This window comes from Exophiala oligosperma, assembly GCF_000835515.1.
Source record: "Exophiala oligosperma strain CBS 72588 unplaced genomic scaffold supercont1.6, whole genome shotgun sequence".
NCBI classification, from domain to species: Eukaryota; Fungi; Ascomycota; class Eurotiomycetes; order Chaetothyriales; family Herpotrichiellaceae; genus Exophiala; species Exophiala oligosperma.
In genome coordinates, this window is record NW_015622823.1 from 1,818,645 (window position 1) to 1,832,820 (window position 14,176).

The following is a 14,176-nucleotide window of genomic DNA, read 5'->3' on the forward strand; positions in this document are numbered from 1 at the left end:
GTTGACTCGGAAGCCCGACCTGGCCGAGCGCACCGAGGCCGCCATCACCTCTGTGTCGAGATCGAGATCCTGGGCGGTCGGGAATAGCCCAGGAGATCACATGTACCCGATGGTATCAAAGTTAGGTCAAGGACATTTAATGGTACAAACGAGGAAGAGAGGAGCCACGTTCGTGCTGTTGCTAGGCATTCAATATCATCCGTCTCATCCTGCCTGAACAGTGCATCCACGTCCACATATCACCCCCCTGTGACAGCATGGCATCCCAGACGGAGACTGTACCTCCTCAGAGCGAGGGAAAGGGGCAGCTCAAGGCTCCTTCGACTCTCGATGAAGCCGTCGAGCAAGCCACCACCCAAGTCATGGGCAGGTGCCAGGAACAAAACTCATACCCAATGTGGACCGTGAACGACAAGATTTCGAAATTGGTCCCCAATCCTCGCGCTCTTCCGACACTGTGGCGGTGGACAGAAATGAGGCAACTCATGCTCGACTCGGCCGATCTGGTCCCGGAAGAGATGCAAGAACGAAGAGCCCTGATGATGGTCAACCCCGGGTTTGGTACGTGGCCGGCGTCCTGGCTCGTCGAGAATCCATCGCCCTGGCGGTGCCTGAGGGAGGTCGAAAGCTGACAGCCATTCTTGTATGTCGTACAGGTCCCGTCACCGGCCCTTCGCCCTATACTACCGACACGCTGTACGCCGGTCTGCAGATGGTTCTGCCCGGCGAAACAGCCCCGGCACACCGCCACATCGCATATGCCGTCCGTTTCATCCAAGAAAGCGACAAGGGATTCACCTCTGTCGCCGGGCACAAGATGTACCTCGAGCACGGAGACCTGGTGCTCACACCTTCGTGGCAGTGGCACTACCACGGCAATGACGGCCCATCGCCCACAATCTGGGTCGATTGCCTCGACATCCCGCTCCAGATTTACGGGCGCACCAACTTCCTCGAGCCGTATCAAACCAAGACGGTGCCAGATCTGTACGTTCTGTTTCCCTGAAGGCCTATCTTCCCGAGTGGTCTCATATACTCATCTTCGTCAATTGCAGAATTGTCGAGGACTCCCCCTTCCAGTTCAAATGGAACAAGAGTCAACAAGCGCTGGACGCTCAAGACGTCGACCATGCCAGATACCACTATCTCACCAACGGAAGCCCTTTTGGCAAGACAATTGCCGCTCAGGCTGAGCGCGTCAAAGCAGGCAAGGCGGTTCGTCCTGCTCGCGAAACCACCTCGTTTATATATGTGGTTAAGCAGGGTGAAGGAAGGACGCATATTGAAGCCCCAACTGGCACTTTGGCAGTTGACTGGAAGGACAAGGACGTTTTCATCGTTCCCGCGTGGTCGTGGGTCACCCATGAAGCAAGCGAGGACGGTGACGCGTACCTTTTTGCCATCACTGACCGATCGATCAATGATAACCTGGGACTGACGAGGATTGATCATGCGGGAAATTAAAATCCAGGTCCGATCCTGGAATCATTTAGCCATTTTGTTGTATAATGATAGGAACAGATGTTCAATGAGAGCGTTGACATTTTGTTGACATTTGTCCGATGTTCTGTGGTATCTGTACTCGCTCTGCGTCGAATCGGATGATCCATCGCTGGCGAGCTCATGAACTTCCTTGGTCGTCCTGTCAGCTTTTTTTTGGCAAGTGAACTGTGGCTTGAAGTGTGACTTTTAGTACAGATATGCACATCGAGCAGGTCACTAAACAGCTGATTGATGGTCTCAGAAATATCAGATTTGGCCATGAGAACAAGTTCAAGCAGGCACAGCCTGACCATCTCCTCTCCCATCACTGCCGCCAGTCAATACCCTCTGCCCTGACTCATCGACCCTCACCCTGATCGCCTGACCTCGACCGAAGCGATTCCTCGACCAGCCCTCGAGAATTGTCACATCGTGTCCCTTCTGCCTCAAAGCCTCTGCGACACTATCGTCGATTCCCTCCTCGAGAAATAACGACCCGATGCTATCTAATTTCGGCGGCATAGGGTTTTCGATACAGATCCTAGGCGCGTCGACGGCCTCCTGCGGATTCATGCCAAACACCTCCTGATTCAGCAGTACTTGGACGTGGCCCTGGGGCTGCATGAGCCCACCCATGACGCCAAAGACCGAATGCAAATCTCGACTGGGGCCCTGCGTCGCTAGGCACGGGATGATGGTGTGGTATGGCCTCTTCCCGCCGCGATACACATTAGGGTGATTGTCTGGTCCGAGATGGAAACCTGCGCCACGGTTCTGCAGTGCGAATCCGCAACCCTCAGGGACTATGCCGGACCCGAATTCCATGAAATTGGAATTCACGATACTCATTCCGTTGCCATCTGCGTCGACCACGGCAAATACAACGGTGTCGCTGCGGTTCTGAGCTGGACTGACGCCACCAAACGGCTGTCCTTTAGCATGGTGGCCCGCATTGTCCTTGTTGAACAGCTTCGCGCGCTCCGCAAGATACGGGCGCGATACCAGCTCCACGGGTTTGACGGGGCTCTGTTCAGGATCGGTCACCCACCAATTCACGTCGGCGAATGCGATGCGAAGACACTCGGCCAAGGCGTGAATATATTCGGTTGAGTTGTGGTCTTCTTTGGTGAAGGTGGGAATTTGCTTGGTCCGTTCGAGTTCTTCAAAGATACCGAGCGCCATTAGTGCCACAACACCCTGTCCATTGGGAGGGTGTTCCCACAGCTCTACAAAATGATCTTGACCGCGAGACGCGATACCCTGTCCTCTGAACTGGAGGGATATTGGCACGGTCTCCGACTGTGCTTGGTTCAAGTAGTCATCAAGATCGGACAGTTCCATGTGCGCGCCTTTGACTTGCAAAACATCGACGATTGCCTTTGCTATACGGCCTGTGTAGATTCCCTTTTTGCCCTCGGCAGCCAAAATCCGCAAGGTCTCTGCCAGATTTGGATTGCGGAAGATATGGCCTAATTTGGGTGCCGTACCATCAGACTGCAAGAGATCCACGCCATAGGGAGAGGCTGCCTTGAGTTTGGCCTCCCCGTTCTTCCACTGTAGGTGTCACATTAGCATGACGGGCAATCCAAAATGTAGCGTGCTCATCTTACCATCGATGCTGAGATCTCGCTGACCGGAAATCCCTGCTCGCTCAACTCGATAGCCGGCAGAAGGATTTGTTCTAGTGTCAGCTTCCCGCTCCCAAATTTCTCGACCGCGTCTACCCAGCCGGCGGCTGCTCCTGGGACGGTGACCGCGAGCGGGCTTCCAAACGGGACTTTGCCTTTGGATTGACCCAATTCCTGTCGCACCGACTCTAAAGTGGTGTTCTTTGCGCTTCGACCAGAGGCGTTGAGGGCATGCACCGTCTTCGACTTGGCGTTGTAAAAGAGGCAGAAAGCGTCGCCTCCCAGCCCGGTTGATGACGGTTCAGTCACGTTCAGTGCCGCAGCTAAAGACTCGACAGTCAGTATATGTTGGGATCACTGGCACTTCGCTTCAGACATACCAACTGCAACCGCCGCGTCCTGAACGAGTCAGTATGCTTTCGACCAAGAAAAGAGCGACATTCCTTACTGCAGCGTTGCCTCCCAATGCGAGAATCTTTTGCCCTGCTTGCGCCGCGAGAGGCTGCGTGCATGCTACCATGGCCTTTGTGCTATGGACGGCACTGCGGCGGGCTGGATACCGTTCGAAGGGTTTGTCGCTTGACTGAAATGCCGGATACATGATGGGCAGTTGGCCTTGGTCAACCACACGCAAGGTGATGAGATATTGCCTGCGTCAGGATTGTCCTGCAGCGACCGACACAGTGTTATGGAATGGCTAGAAGGTCCCTTGAGCTGTATAGGGAGGTTTCGAGGTTTCGCCCCCAGCTTTGTCTTCTGTGCTACGGGCCGTGGAATCAGCCATGGCATGAGGGAAACCCTCGGACACTACCTTCGGCATCCAGCTGCTTCGGTGGCGAGAAGCCTCATCCAGCATCGTTCAAGCGCTGTCCGTGGTAAGGTCCGCGAGAGAGTCGATGTTTCCATTGCGGGTCACCCTCGCCGGCGGCTGACGGTGCTCTGGTCTCAAACAGTGCTGCTGCTGGTGTCGTTACGTGGAGTCAGCCTTCTTTCTGTGGAGAAGAAGTTGGTGTCGGTGTTGTCGGCGTTGTCGGCTCTGGGTGTGAGGGGCGAGTCGCCCGGGCCAAACAGAATCCAGAACAACCAGGGAGTTTGTTCTACCATTATTCAAGGTTAGAAGGCTGTCTCACACTTGCCGTGGAAAGTGTTGATCGTGTGACAACATGCTGGGCTTGGATCTGTATCACTGACGCTCTGGCCATTTCCACAGAAAAGCCCTAGATTGCTTACCAGCACCTCCGGCAAATGGTATTGCCCTTGAGAGATATTCAGATGGTAGGAGACTCTTCTGACATCAAGCATCACAGAAGATACAGTTTGCATCGACCTTGTTTTAGTGTAAACTCCGCGGCGCCCGTGTTGCGCAATCAAGGGCATCGAAGCGATGATAGCAGGCTGGCAGGCCTAGGCGCTTTAGTATGCAGCATGCAATCAGGAGGATTTTGCGGCGAATGATGTAACATAAATCCCGTTCTGTGTGCCTTGCATCGAGTCTTCGCAGCGTTTGGTCCTTTGGCCCTGAACTACCCCGGTACACAGTTGTCTTCCTGGGGAGGGAGGGGGCAGCCTCGAAGATGCCTGAACGCCAGAGATCAGGTCGACTGGGGATGACTCGATTGATTGGCGCACAGACCCGATAGTCCAGGGTTTTGCAATTCGCTGTCTTCAGGACCAGGCGGCTGGTATTCCACGCTACCGAAACATCAGCAGATGATAAGCCGTCGACAAGTCGTTGTGGTGATTGTTAGACCTTATCTTTGGGTGCGTCTTGGTGGCACTTCATCTGTAACCAAATATCTCTTGAACAAGATATCACAACCTCAGCTCCTCCTATCAACCGATCTGCTTGCTGTTCACTTCTGTGACCAGTGATTCTGTCGCGTCGTTAAAGTTAGTTTATGTAAGAGTAGTGGTGCTTCACAGCGCTGGCCACCAATGTCTGTGCCAACCACGATGGCTGCCCCAATGATGTTCAACCAGAGTCCATGGTACAAGACGGCGTGCTGGACATGTCGGGATCGCAAGGTCAAATGCGACAAAGTCTTACCGTGCCGCAACTGCACCGTGGCCGGGATAATGTGTTCATATCCGCCGCAAGTCCGTACTGTGCGAAGACCCAAGAAGGCCCAGGCCCGCTCAAATTCCAAGCAAAACGACGTTCTCAAGGAACGGATTGACAAGCTGGAAGCGTTGCTCAAAAAGCAATCGCCCGAAATCCATCTCGGGGATGATAGTGACAACCATAATGACAATGCCACCTTCAACATCACCAGACCAGGGGACCAAGAAGAGGACACTGTGGACGATAGAACAAGTGCCTTGCCTACGAGCAGCCGACTCCAGCAGCCGACAAACCTGATGTCGCTTCTTGAGCGCATCGTCTCAGGTCAGAGTGACGACATACCATATCATGAACCACGAGATACCATGGAAAAGTCATGGAAACTGTCGCCCACCTCGGCGTCGGGGACCTTTGCACCGCAGCAGACCTTGATCGACTGCGACGCCAGCGACGCTGGCTATTGGAAGAAAATCGAGCAAGAGTGCGCAAGTCAAGTCTTTATCAAACCGCCGGCAAATGCGAAAGCCAGCTCTCCCATCCAAGACCGAGCTCGACGAGAGCCGGTCGAAGAAACACCAATCATGTCTTTTCCATTTCAAGGGGCCAGCACTATAACCAATGTACCTTTGCTGTCCCTTGCACAACGACAGACTTGTTGGAAAAAGTATGTCGAAAATGTGGATCCGATCCTCAAAATTCTTCACAAGAAGACAATGCAGACTCTTATCTTGACGCGCGATGAACACGCTTATACCATCAATGCCTCTTCCAAAGCTTTGATCCAAGCCCTCTGCCTCATGGCTGTGACTTCGATGTCCGATGCTGATGTTGTGGCCAATTTCGACACGGACAAGCATTCGGTGACACAACATTGTGCTTCACTCACTGAGCAAGCCCTAATGGCAGCCAAGTTCCTGGAGGCTCAAGACCTCAGCATCATCCAGGCTCTCCTGTTGTTCCTGTACTACCTCAGATGCGTCGAAGATCCGCGGTTCAGTGCACTAAGTGGCATGGTCACCTTCCTAGCAGTTCGACTCGGGCTCAACCGCGATAGTGCTGCGTCAGGTCTGTCATGTCTCGAGGCGGAACTGCGCAGGCGGACGTGGTGGCAGCTGGTCAATCTTGTTGATCATCCGGACGACTCGGGTCTAGATTACTTCCCATTTGGTATCGGGGCTGATACGCGGATGCCACTCAATGTTGACGACGATGAACTCGATGCCCAACACACAGGGCCGCAGGAAGAGCGGACAGGATTCACCGAGGCTAGCTTCTGCTTGATGCAGTACGAGGTGACGCGCACGTTCCATCTCATCAAGTTTGAGCGTGCTCGGGCTTCTTCAGGGTGTAAGTTCAGAGCAGAAGAGGCTGAGCAACAGTTGTACTCCTCGCGAGAAGTCATTCGCAACAAGTATTTTCAGGGTGACGGCAAGGAGGCTGCGGTTGCCGAATACGCTGCCAATGTAATTGCTATGGTGCTCGCTAAACGACGAATTCTCATGCATATCTCACCAGACCGCAACCGGACCGGCGAGGTCTTGCTTCCTGATGCTCAGGACCATCTGTTCCTGCTCGCAGTCCACGTGCTGGAATTATCTCGGGGCCTTCAAACCAATGCCAGTGCAGGGCGGTGGCGTTGGTTGAGTGCCACCTACTTTCAATGGTCTATTGCAGCCTTTGTGGTTAGGAACCTCACCATACGGCCGTCCAGCCCAGCAACCAACCGCGCCTGGCGTGCCGTCGATGGCTTGCTCGACCAGTGGCCAGCGTCAGTCCGCAATTGTGCTAAAGCAAATGCATTGAGAGGACTTCTGGCAGATGCAGCACGCGCTAGAGAGGCACAGAATCAAAATATCTGGACTTCTACTATATCGGCCTGGCCGAGTTCTAACTTCTCGTCTTTTCCACCAGCACCCCTGAGCCACCACAAGGCTGCGACCCGGGACAGGTGGATGGACTTGCAGAGGGAATGGACAGACTGTCGAAGCCCGCTACAGTCGTCCGTGGTGGGACCCGCATTGAAACCGTCGATGGGATTTGAGGGCTTTGGTGATTTCGTTCCTGATTTTGATGAGCTTGCCTGTGACATCGACTTCGGAGAGCTATTATCGTAGTGGCCTATGGGTCTGCCTCAGATACATTTCATGACTTAGTGGTTGTACGGCCATTCGTATTCGAGAGATTCTACAGCTTGTAACTTGTAGAAACGTGATCGAGAACATATTTGCCGTCGAGGAATGACGGCCCAGGCGACCTCGTTGCTGGAGTTCCTAACACGGGCTGGTACTTAGCTTCGGCATTCTCGGAGGTGTATACTTAGCCCGATACAAGACTGCCACCATCAGATCGTTTGCCTTAGGCCCGAGCTCAGTGTGCGAGAGGTCCGGCCTGGAAGAATGGCAGAGCTGTTGGTTCGAAATGTGAGATGCCATTGTAGCGGGTTCGTCGACAAGGCCTGATTAATTACTTGCCAGCACTCTTAATGGTTCACGGTCGATCCAGCACCAGCTTCTTTCCGACAGCTTAATCGACACCGTCTGTAAACCAGGCATTTGTAAACAGAGACAGTTTGGTCTTTCGATTGTTCCGGCTGGAAGCTATGGAGCTATCACTTGCATTGCTCGTAGTCCTCTTCGCAGGCACGCTCGTCTATGGTATCTCCCAGTACTTTTTCAAGAAGGAGCGACTGCCCAATGTAGAATTCCTCCGGATCAGCGACAAGCCTGGCGGTAAGGCTGGAGACTCTGATGATGTGCAGGCGTTTCTCGACGACAGCCTGGGTGCCATCATGAAGGGGTATTACCATGTGAGTCGAATTGAGGGCATGTGCTGGATGTCCTGAAGAGAGCTGACGCGGCGCGGCCTCCAGTACTCGAAACAAGGCAAGCACTTTCTCCTGCGAACACCACGACAGGTGTACTTCATCGCAGCTCCTCAGTTCCTGGAGGAGATTCGCAAGCTTCCCGACAGCCAACTCAGCCAGCCAGCAGCAGCGATCATTATTTTCCAGATCCGGCACAACTTCCACAAAGCCATTGAAGGGGACAGCTACCATTTCAACGTGGTTCGAGGCAAAATGAGGCAGGCTTTGACATTCCATTTGCCCGCACTTATCGAAGAATCTGGACACGCCTTCGACATGGAAGTTGGGAACAACGCTGGATGGAGGGAGTTGAAAGTGTGGACTTTGGTGTGCAAGATCGTCACTCGCATTACAAACCGCATGCTGGTGGGCGAGCCGCTCTGCAGGAACGAAGAGTATCTCCAGTTTTCCAACGACATTGCCCCGGCAGTCTTTGATACCGCCTTGAAGATTCGCAACTATCCGGAATTTGTAAAGACCATCATGATGTACTTCATGACGGAACGTAAGCGACAACAAGCAGTGGCGAACAAATACCTTTTGCCTCTGATCAGACAGCGGCTCGCGTTGATGATTACGCCCGATGGGCAGGACAAGGTCGACAGACCTAATGATACAAGTAAGCGTTGTCTGGATTCCAAAACTAGATTAGAAGACTTTGCAATTGCTGACGTTTGGTGCATTATCAGTTCAATGGCTTTTGGACATGACTCCACCCGAAAAGAGAGATCCGGAAATCCTAATGCATAGATTGGTCCACATCAATGTGAATGCCATTCATGCGCCCGCGTACACCATCACGGAGTGCGTGTTCGACTTGTGCCGACACACCGAGATCCATGAAGAGCTGCGGGAAGAAATTGCGGAGGTTATGGGTCCTCAAAGAGGACACAGTGCCGGATGGAGCAAGGACAACCTAGATCGGCTTCTCAAGCTGGACAGCTTCATCCGGGAGTCATCTCGCCAGACGCCTATGAGTGCAGGTGTGTCTACTCCAGTATCTTTCTTGCCGGGAGTGTTGAACAGATCAAACTAATCGTTGAATGCAGTGAAAATGGAACGATACGCAGTCCGAGACACCACCCTTAGTGACGGCACCTTCATTCCCAAGGGCACTTCGATAGGCGTGATCGCGCATGGACGCCACATGGACAACGACATTATTCCCAATGCGAAAATGTGGGATCCGTTCCGATACGCGCGTCTGCGTGAAGGCCACAACCCAGCCGACATCGAAAATACGTTCGCGGAAGCCAGTCCAGAGAACATGCTGTTTGGGATGGGGAGACACGCTTGTCCCGGTCGCCATTTTGCCTCGGTTTTATGTAAGATCTTTCTAGTTTGCACATTGGTCCGATACGATGTCAAGTTCATCGAGGGCCTAGCTTTGCCGCAGGGTCACTGGACGCAGAAGTTTCGACATCCGGATGTCGAGGCAACAATCGCATGGAAGCCGAGATCTGCGGAGAAGAGGTTTGCTGGCATTTTTCATTGAGTGATTCTCTTGAGAGGTGGAAGAGTGACTTGATAGAACTAACCCTGTTTCGGGATAAACAGCAAATGCAGCAGAATATGGTGGAACGCCAACGCACGCGGTACTGCTCCCTAGGACTAGATGCCTTAGGCACTCCAAGTACGCCGCCACCACTTATAGACACCAGAATTAGGTACCTCCTAGCTACCTCAACTGAGCCTGATGCGCCCAAGCACCTTAATTGTATGCATAATTATATGGGTACAAGATACTGTACCTATGTCTGGGTACTAGGTCAATATGCTTAATAGGCGTTGTAGCCCCTATGCGCCTACAATGTTTTATCTATATTCACGAAACCCCTAACCATAACGCCTTATAGTGAGCATACAACAAAATTAATTGAACGGAATAGTCGCATAGGTCTTTTATGGTCTGGACAGGTCATCACCGTATGTGCGTTTCATGCGTTGGCGTTGTACTACATGTCCAAGTTTGCAAATGACTTTAGTCCCCAACCTCACACCTAAGCTAAGGTAGGCAGTCGTAAGTAGGGAGGCTCGCTTAGGCTTTCTAGGCACTCCCCCTCTACCTCTTACAGGCGTCACTTCCAGCCACCAGGGGTTTCGGCGACACATTACACCTTGAAGGGCCAAACGCATGGCGAACAAGGGTGCATATTCTACTAGGTTACAATCTGAACTAAAGGTCGATTCAGGCCGCGAGAAGATCAAGTATTTAGTAGCGTCACAGTGAGGCGAGGATAGTCGCTCACTCGGTTCGCGCATGGGGTGTGGCGCGAGCGAGCAGTTCGATCACACCTTGGCACATGTCATTTCAATTGTCTATACAGTACCAAAGTAAGCTAACAGCCACTGCGTATCATGCAGACTGCGGGCTTAGAATCCTCGTACGAAGACATTGGGCAGCTCAGAGTCAGCTGCAGGGTCTCTTGTCAGTCCAGATATACTCTGCCATCTTTTCCTCCAGGCGCAATCATGAGCCAAGTTTGTCTCTTGGACTCTGAACGCTTATCAGCACTTCTCAAAGATGCGTTGTCATGGAGTGACCATGTTTCGTCGCTAATGGTTTCCGCTCTGAACGGCTCGATTCTTGCATATGCATACCGGAATACAACTCCTTCGATCAAGGATATACGGACTCAATCTACAACCATGACCGCAGCCTATACCGTGGCTTCAGAGGATGTGCTTGTCTTTGAAGCGCAGAACATGGGCGCGATTTCAGTGGTTACACCTATTGCGGACCATATCCTACTGGCAGTGACCGGACCGGAACCGAAGAAGCAGAAGACAACATCATCAAAGGCAGGTGATGAAGAGCAAGACCACACTACGAATGGCGATGCTGTGGAAGAGCTGGACCAAGAACACGCTGAAGCCGACGCTGAACATGAACATGAGCAGGTCCGTACAGACCTTGAGGCCGTCAGCCAGGGACTCGCCACGGTCCTAAGAGAAGAACTGGCGAGGTTGAAGTGGCCTGAGGATATCTGAGGTAGCTCGGGGCCCTCACGAACGTACGGATTATATCGCAGAGGTCACAGGTGCGATGCTAGCCCATACCGACACTTTTTAGCACGGCCGGGTTATCAGCGACCGCCCCTCCAGATCTCGCTAGCTGTCTGCATCCAAAATCTCCAAACGGAACCTCATCAAACGGCCATAAGAACTACAATCCGAACAACGATATGCGACGGTCATGATGGCAGTGGCTGTTTTGAGCACCGTTTTCTCGGCTGAATTGCGGTTGAGACGCTGGCTTCGCTTAAGGACGTTGGAGTAGCACCACCAAGGCGTATAAAGTGGTGCTATTTCACACCCCCGCACAACACCGCACAGGTGACAGAGGCGACCTCTTAAGCCCCCCGGATATCGGTGCGCCCTTCTCCTCCCGCACCACTCACACTGATTTCCAAGCATTGTCGACCCAAAACTCCAATGTACCTGTATTCACACTCGCAACTTGCTAGTATCTCCAGCTGCGCATCGTACTCCCTGGCCTTAGCCTATATCACACTGGTGTTCTGTCGTCTGCGACTGACCTTGTCGTCGGTGGATTGGCGCACCCTCTTCGATAGGCGATATGTTGTACGTCGGGCACTTATCCGTTCCTCAACTTACATCCCACTGATCTTGCGACCACAGTGCTATCCCTCCTCCACCTAGATATCCTACGAATAGTAACTTGATAGCCACCACTCTCGAGACTGCAAATACTATTCATCACCGCGAAGGACCAGAGTATACATTTCAAGCTGGCGAAGGTTGCTGTTCCCCGCTGCGCCTCTGTCCCGCCTTACGTACTAACTCTGCTATCAGGTCGATACATTCTACGTGACGACCTACAACTGGCGACACCGCCTCCGCATCCTTCAGAAGTTCCCATCATCAACCCAAATCCCCTCAGTACCGGCCTAAACCCACCAACGAGCGGCGTGAAGCTGTCTCTCGTTTCGCTGAATCCCAAACAGATCAACACCGATTTATACCGAACGACGACTGCCACTAGCAGTCTGTTGAGATGGAGGTCTCTGGGATTGAATACTTCGAAAGAGTCCAAGGAGTCCAAAGAGTCTAGAGAAGCGAAAGAGGCCAAAGAGGCCAAAGAAGCTAAAGAAGCCAAAGAAGCCAGGGAGTTCAAGGATTTCGAGAAGGAGCCAAGATCCTCTCTTGACACGACCAGCGACATAAGTAACCCGGCAGCGTCAGCGAACGGCAGTAACAAATCAAGCGTCAAGGTCTTTGGCGAGGGCAATGCCGCACTGTCTCCGGTTATCAGCAGGGGTGACAATCTGAAGCGACGGAAACCCAAAAACAATATCATCAAGAGCAATTCTTCTTTCGTCTCCCGTGTCATCCCACACGAATCTCTGGCGAAGAAGCTGGTAGAGCGAGACCAGGGCGGAACATTTTGTTTTGCAAATATCAATCGAGCCTTCCAATGGCTGGACCTCTCCTCAAGTTCGAAGCAAGATCCCATGACTAAGATTCTCTTCACCAAAGCTCACATGTTATGTCACGACGTGAATGCGTTGACCAAACACTCGACTCATCTGGATGTTATCATGGGATCCTCGGCGAGTGATATCATCTGGTACGAACCCATGTCCCAGAAATATGCCCGAATCAACAAGAACGGCGTCATCAATAATTCTGCTGTGGCCAAGATCAAATGGATACCGGGGTCGGAGAATCACTTCCTTGCTGCCCATGTGGACGGGATGCTAGTAGTTTATGACAAGGAGAAGGAAGACGCTCCTTATGTCTCGGAAGAACTGGTAGATGAAGGCATCAGTATTCCGGACGAGGATCAATCGACCCTGGTCATCACGAAGAGTGTCAATTCCCAGAATCAGAGGACCAATCCTGTGGCATGCTGGAAGATTTCGAACCAGGCCATCATGGATTTTGCATTCTCGCCCGACAGCAAGCATCTGGCCGTGGTAGGAGACGACGGGTTCCTCCGGATAATCGACTATCTTCAGGAAAGGTATGTGCATGAAGTTCGTCAAAACCCTTTACCGTACTGATTTTCCAAAGACTCACCGACATATACTCATCCTATTATGGCGCCTTCACATGTGTATGCTGGTCACCAGACGGGAAATATGTGCTCACTGGTGGTCAAGATGATCTGGTGACTATTTGGTCCCTGGATGAACGACAGATCATTGCGCGATGCCATGGTCATGATTCCTGGGTCACCGCAGTCGCCTTTGACCCCTGGCGATGCGATGAACGAACTTATCGTTTCGGGAGTGTGGGAGACGACTGCAAGCTCTTGCTCTGGGACTTTAGCGTTGGAATGCTCCATCGCCCTAAGGGGGTAAGCCGAACAACAACTGATTTGACTTCTAATCCAGGACAGACTGACGCTGCAATACAGGTGACGGCTCGACCGAGAGGCAGCATCTCCGTACAGTCAGTCTCATTGCTTCGGCAACGAACAGAGAGCACGAGCGTGGTCAATCGAATTCGATCAGATTCCAACCGTACCGGAAGTTTTAAAGAAGACATCGTTGATGAATCAGAATTCCTCAATCATGCAGTTGACGCAAGAGCGCGAACTGCCGTCTTGCCTCCTGTCATGGTACGTTGGGATAGAAAAAGTGGCACCTAGCGTATGCTAACGATTGAAAACAGTCAAAGAAGATAGACGAGCATCCTCTCAGTGGGCTAGCATTTGAACAGGACTGCATCATCACATCCTGTTCGGAAGGTACGTACCCATCCACATGTGATCAAATCTTCTACTTGTCGAGTCATGCAGCATGGCATGTGAAAATCGAGGCTGACTTCATCGCTAGGACACGTTCGAACCTGGGATCGACCTCGTGAGAATGCCAACAGCAGCCAAATCAACCTATCGGAGAAGCCCAAAACATGAACAGCCAAAAAAACGCTTTGACTTCGGTGTAGTAGAGTCCGATGCTTATCTCAGGCGAAATTGTCTTCTTGACCCATTCATGGGCCGCAGCTTTGCCGAGTAGCGAGATCGGCCTCAGATTCTAAGCGGGACTCGGACAGGTGGTCAATTCCAGGCTCTATCCTTATCGCCACGCGGTTTTAGACGAGCGACTGGAGGCGGCATCGCAACTGGAAATTTTCTGTCGGTACATAACATAGATGAGTGTAGTGGAAAGT

The 14,176-nt window shown here is 52.3% G+C and overlaps 4 protein-coding genes across 5 annotated transcripts; 3 read left to right on the forward strand and 1 right to left on the reverse strand.

The window, feature by feature from the left end:
• Positions 1-257: 257 nt before the first annotated feature.
• Positions 258-1,464, forward strand: PV06_07078 (uncharacterized protein; the record flags this gene model as incomplete). Its single annotated transcript, XM_016408264.1, has 3 exons — positions 258-561; positions 657-987; positions 1,056-1,464. The coding sequence occupies 3 exons, from the start codon at positions 258-260 to the stop codon at positions 1,462-1,464; spliced, it is 1,044 nt and encodes a 347-aa protein (XP_016261744.1).
• PV06_07079 lies at positions 1,455-3,852 on the reverse strand (the record flags this gene model as incomplete). 2 transcript variants are annotated; one of them, XM_016408265.1, is made up of 4 exons in its annotated part: positions 3,559-3,852; positions 3,491-3,509; positions 3,093-3,433; positions 1,455-3,036 (listed from the first exon to the last, which is right to left on the reverse strand). In XM_016408265.1, the coding sequence occupies exons 1-4, from the start codon at positions 3,709-3,711 to the stop codon at positions 1,774-1,776; spliced, it is 1,776 nt and encodes a 591-aa protein (XP_016261745.1). In that variant the 5' UTR covers positions 3,712-3,852. The 2 variants fall into 2 exon arrangements, with proteins under 2 accessions (XP_016261745.1, XP_016261746.1); XM_016408266.1 differs by lacking the exons at positions 3,491-3,509; positions 3,559-3,852 and having other exon boundaries at positions 1,774-3,036; positions 3,093-3,456.
• Positions 3,853-10,507: 6,655 nt separating this feature from the next.
• PV06_07080 (uncharacterized protein) lies at positions 10,508-11,026 on the forward strand (the record flags this gene model as incomplete). Its single annotated transcript, XM_016408267.1, has 1 exon — positions 10,508-11,026. The coding sequence occupies one exon, from the start codon at positions 10,508-10,510 to the stop codon at positions 11,024-11,026; it is 519 nt and encodes a 172-aa protein (XP_016261747.1).
• Positions 11,027-11,615: 589 nt separating this feature from the next.
• PV06_07081 (uncharacterized protein) lies at positions 11,616-13,919 on the forward strand (the record flags this gene model as incomplete). Its single annotated transcript, XM_016408268.1, has 7 exons — positions 11,616-11,620; positions 11,678-11,796; positions 11,852-13,022; positions 13,073-13,358; positions 13,419-13,622; positions 13,676-13,751; positions 13,840-13,919. The coding sequence occupies 7 exons, from the start codon at positions 11,616-11,618 to the stop codon at positions 13,917-13,919; spliced, it is 1,941 nt and encodes a 646-aa protein (XP_016261748.1).
• Between the last annotated feature and the right edge of the window lie 257 nt (positions 13,920-14,176).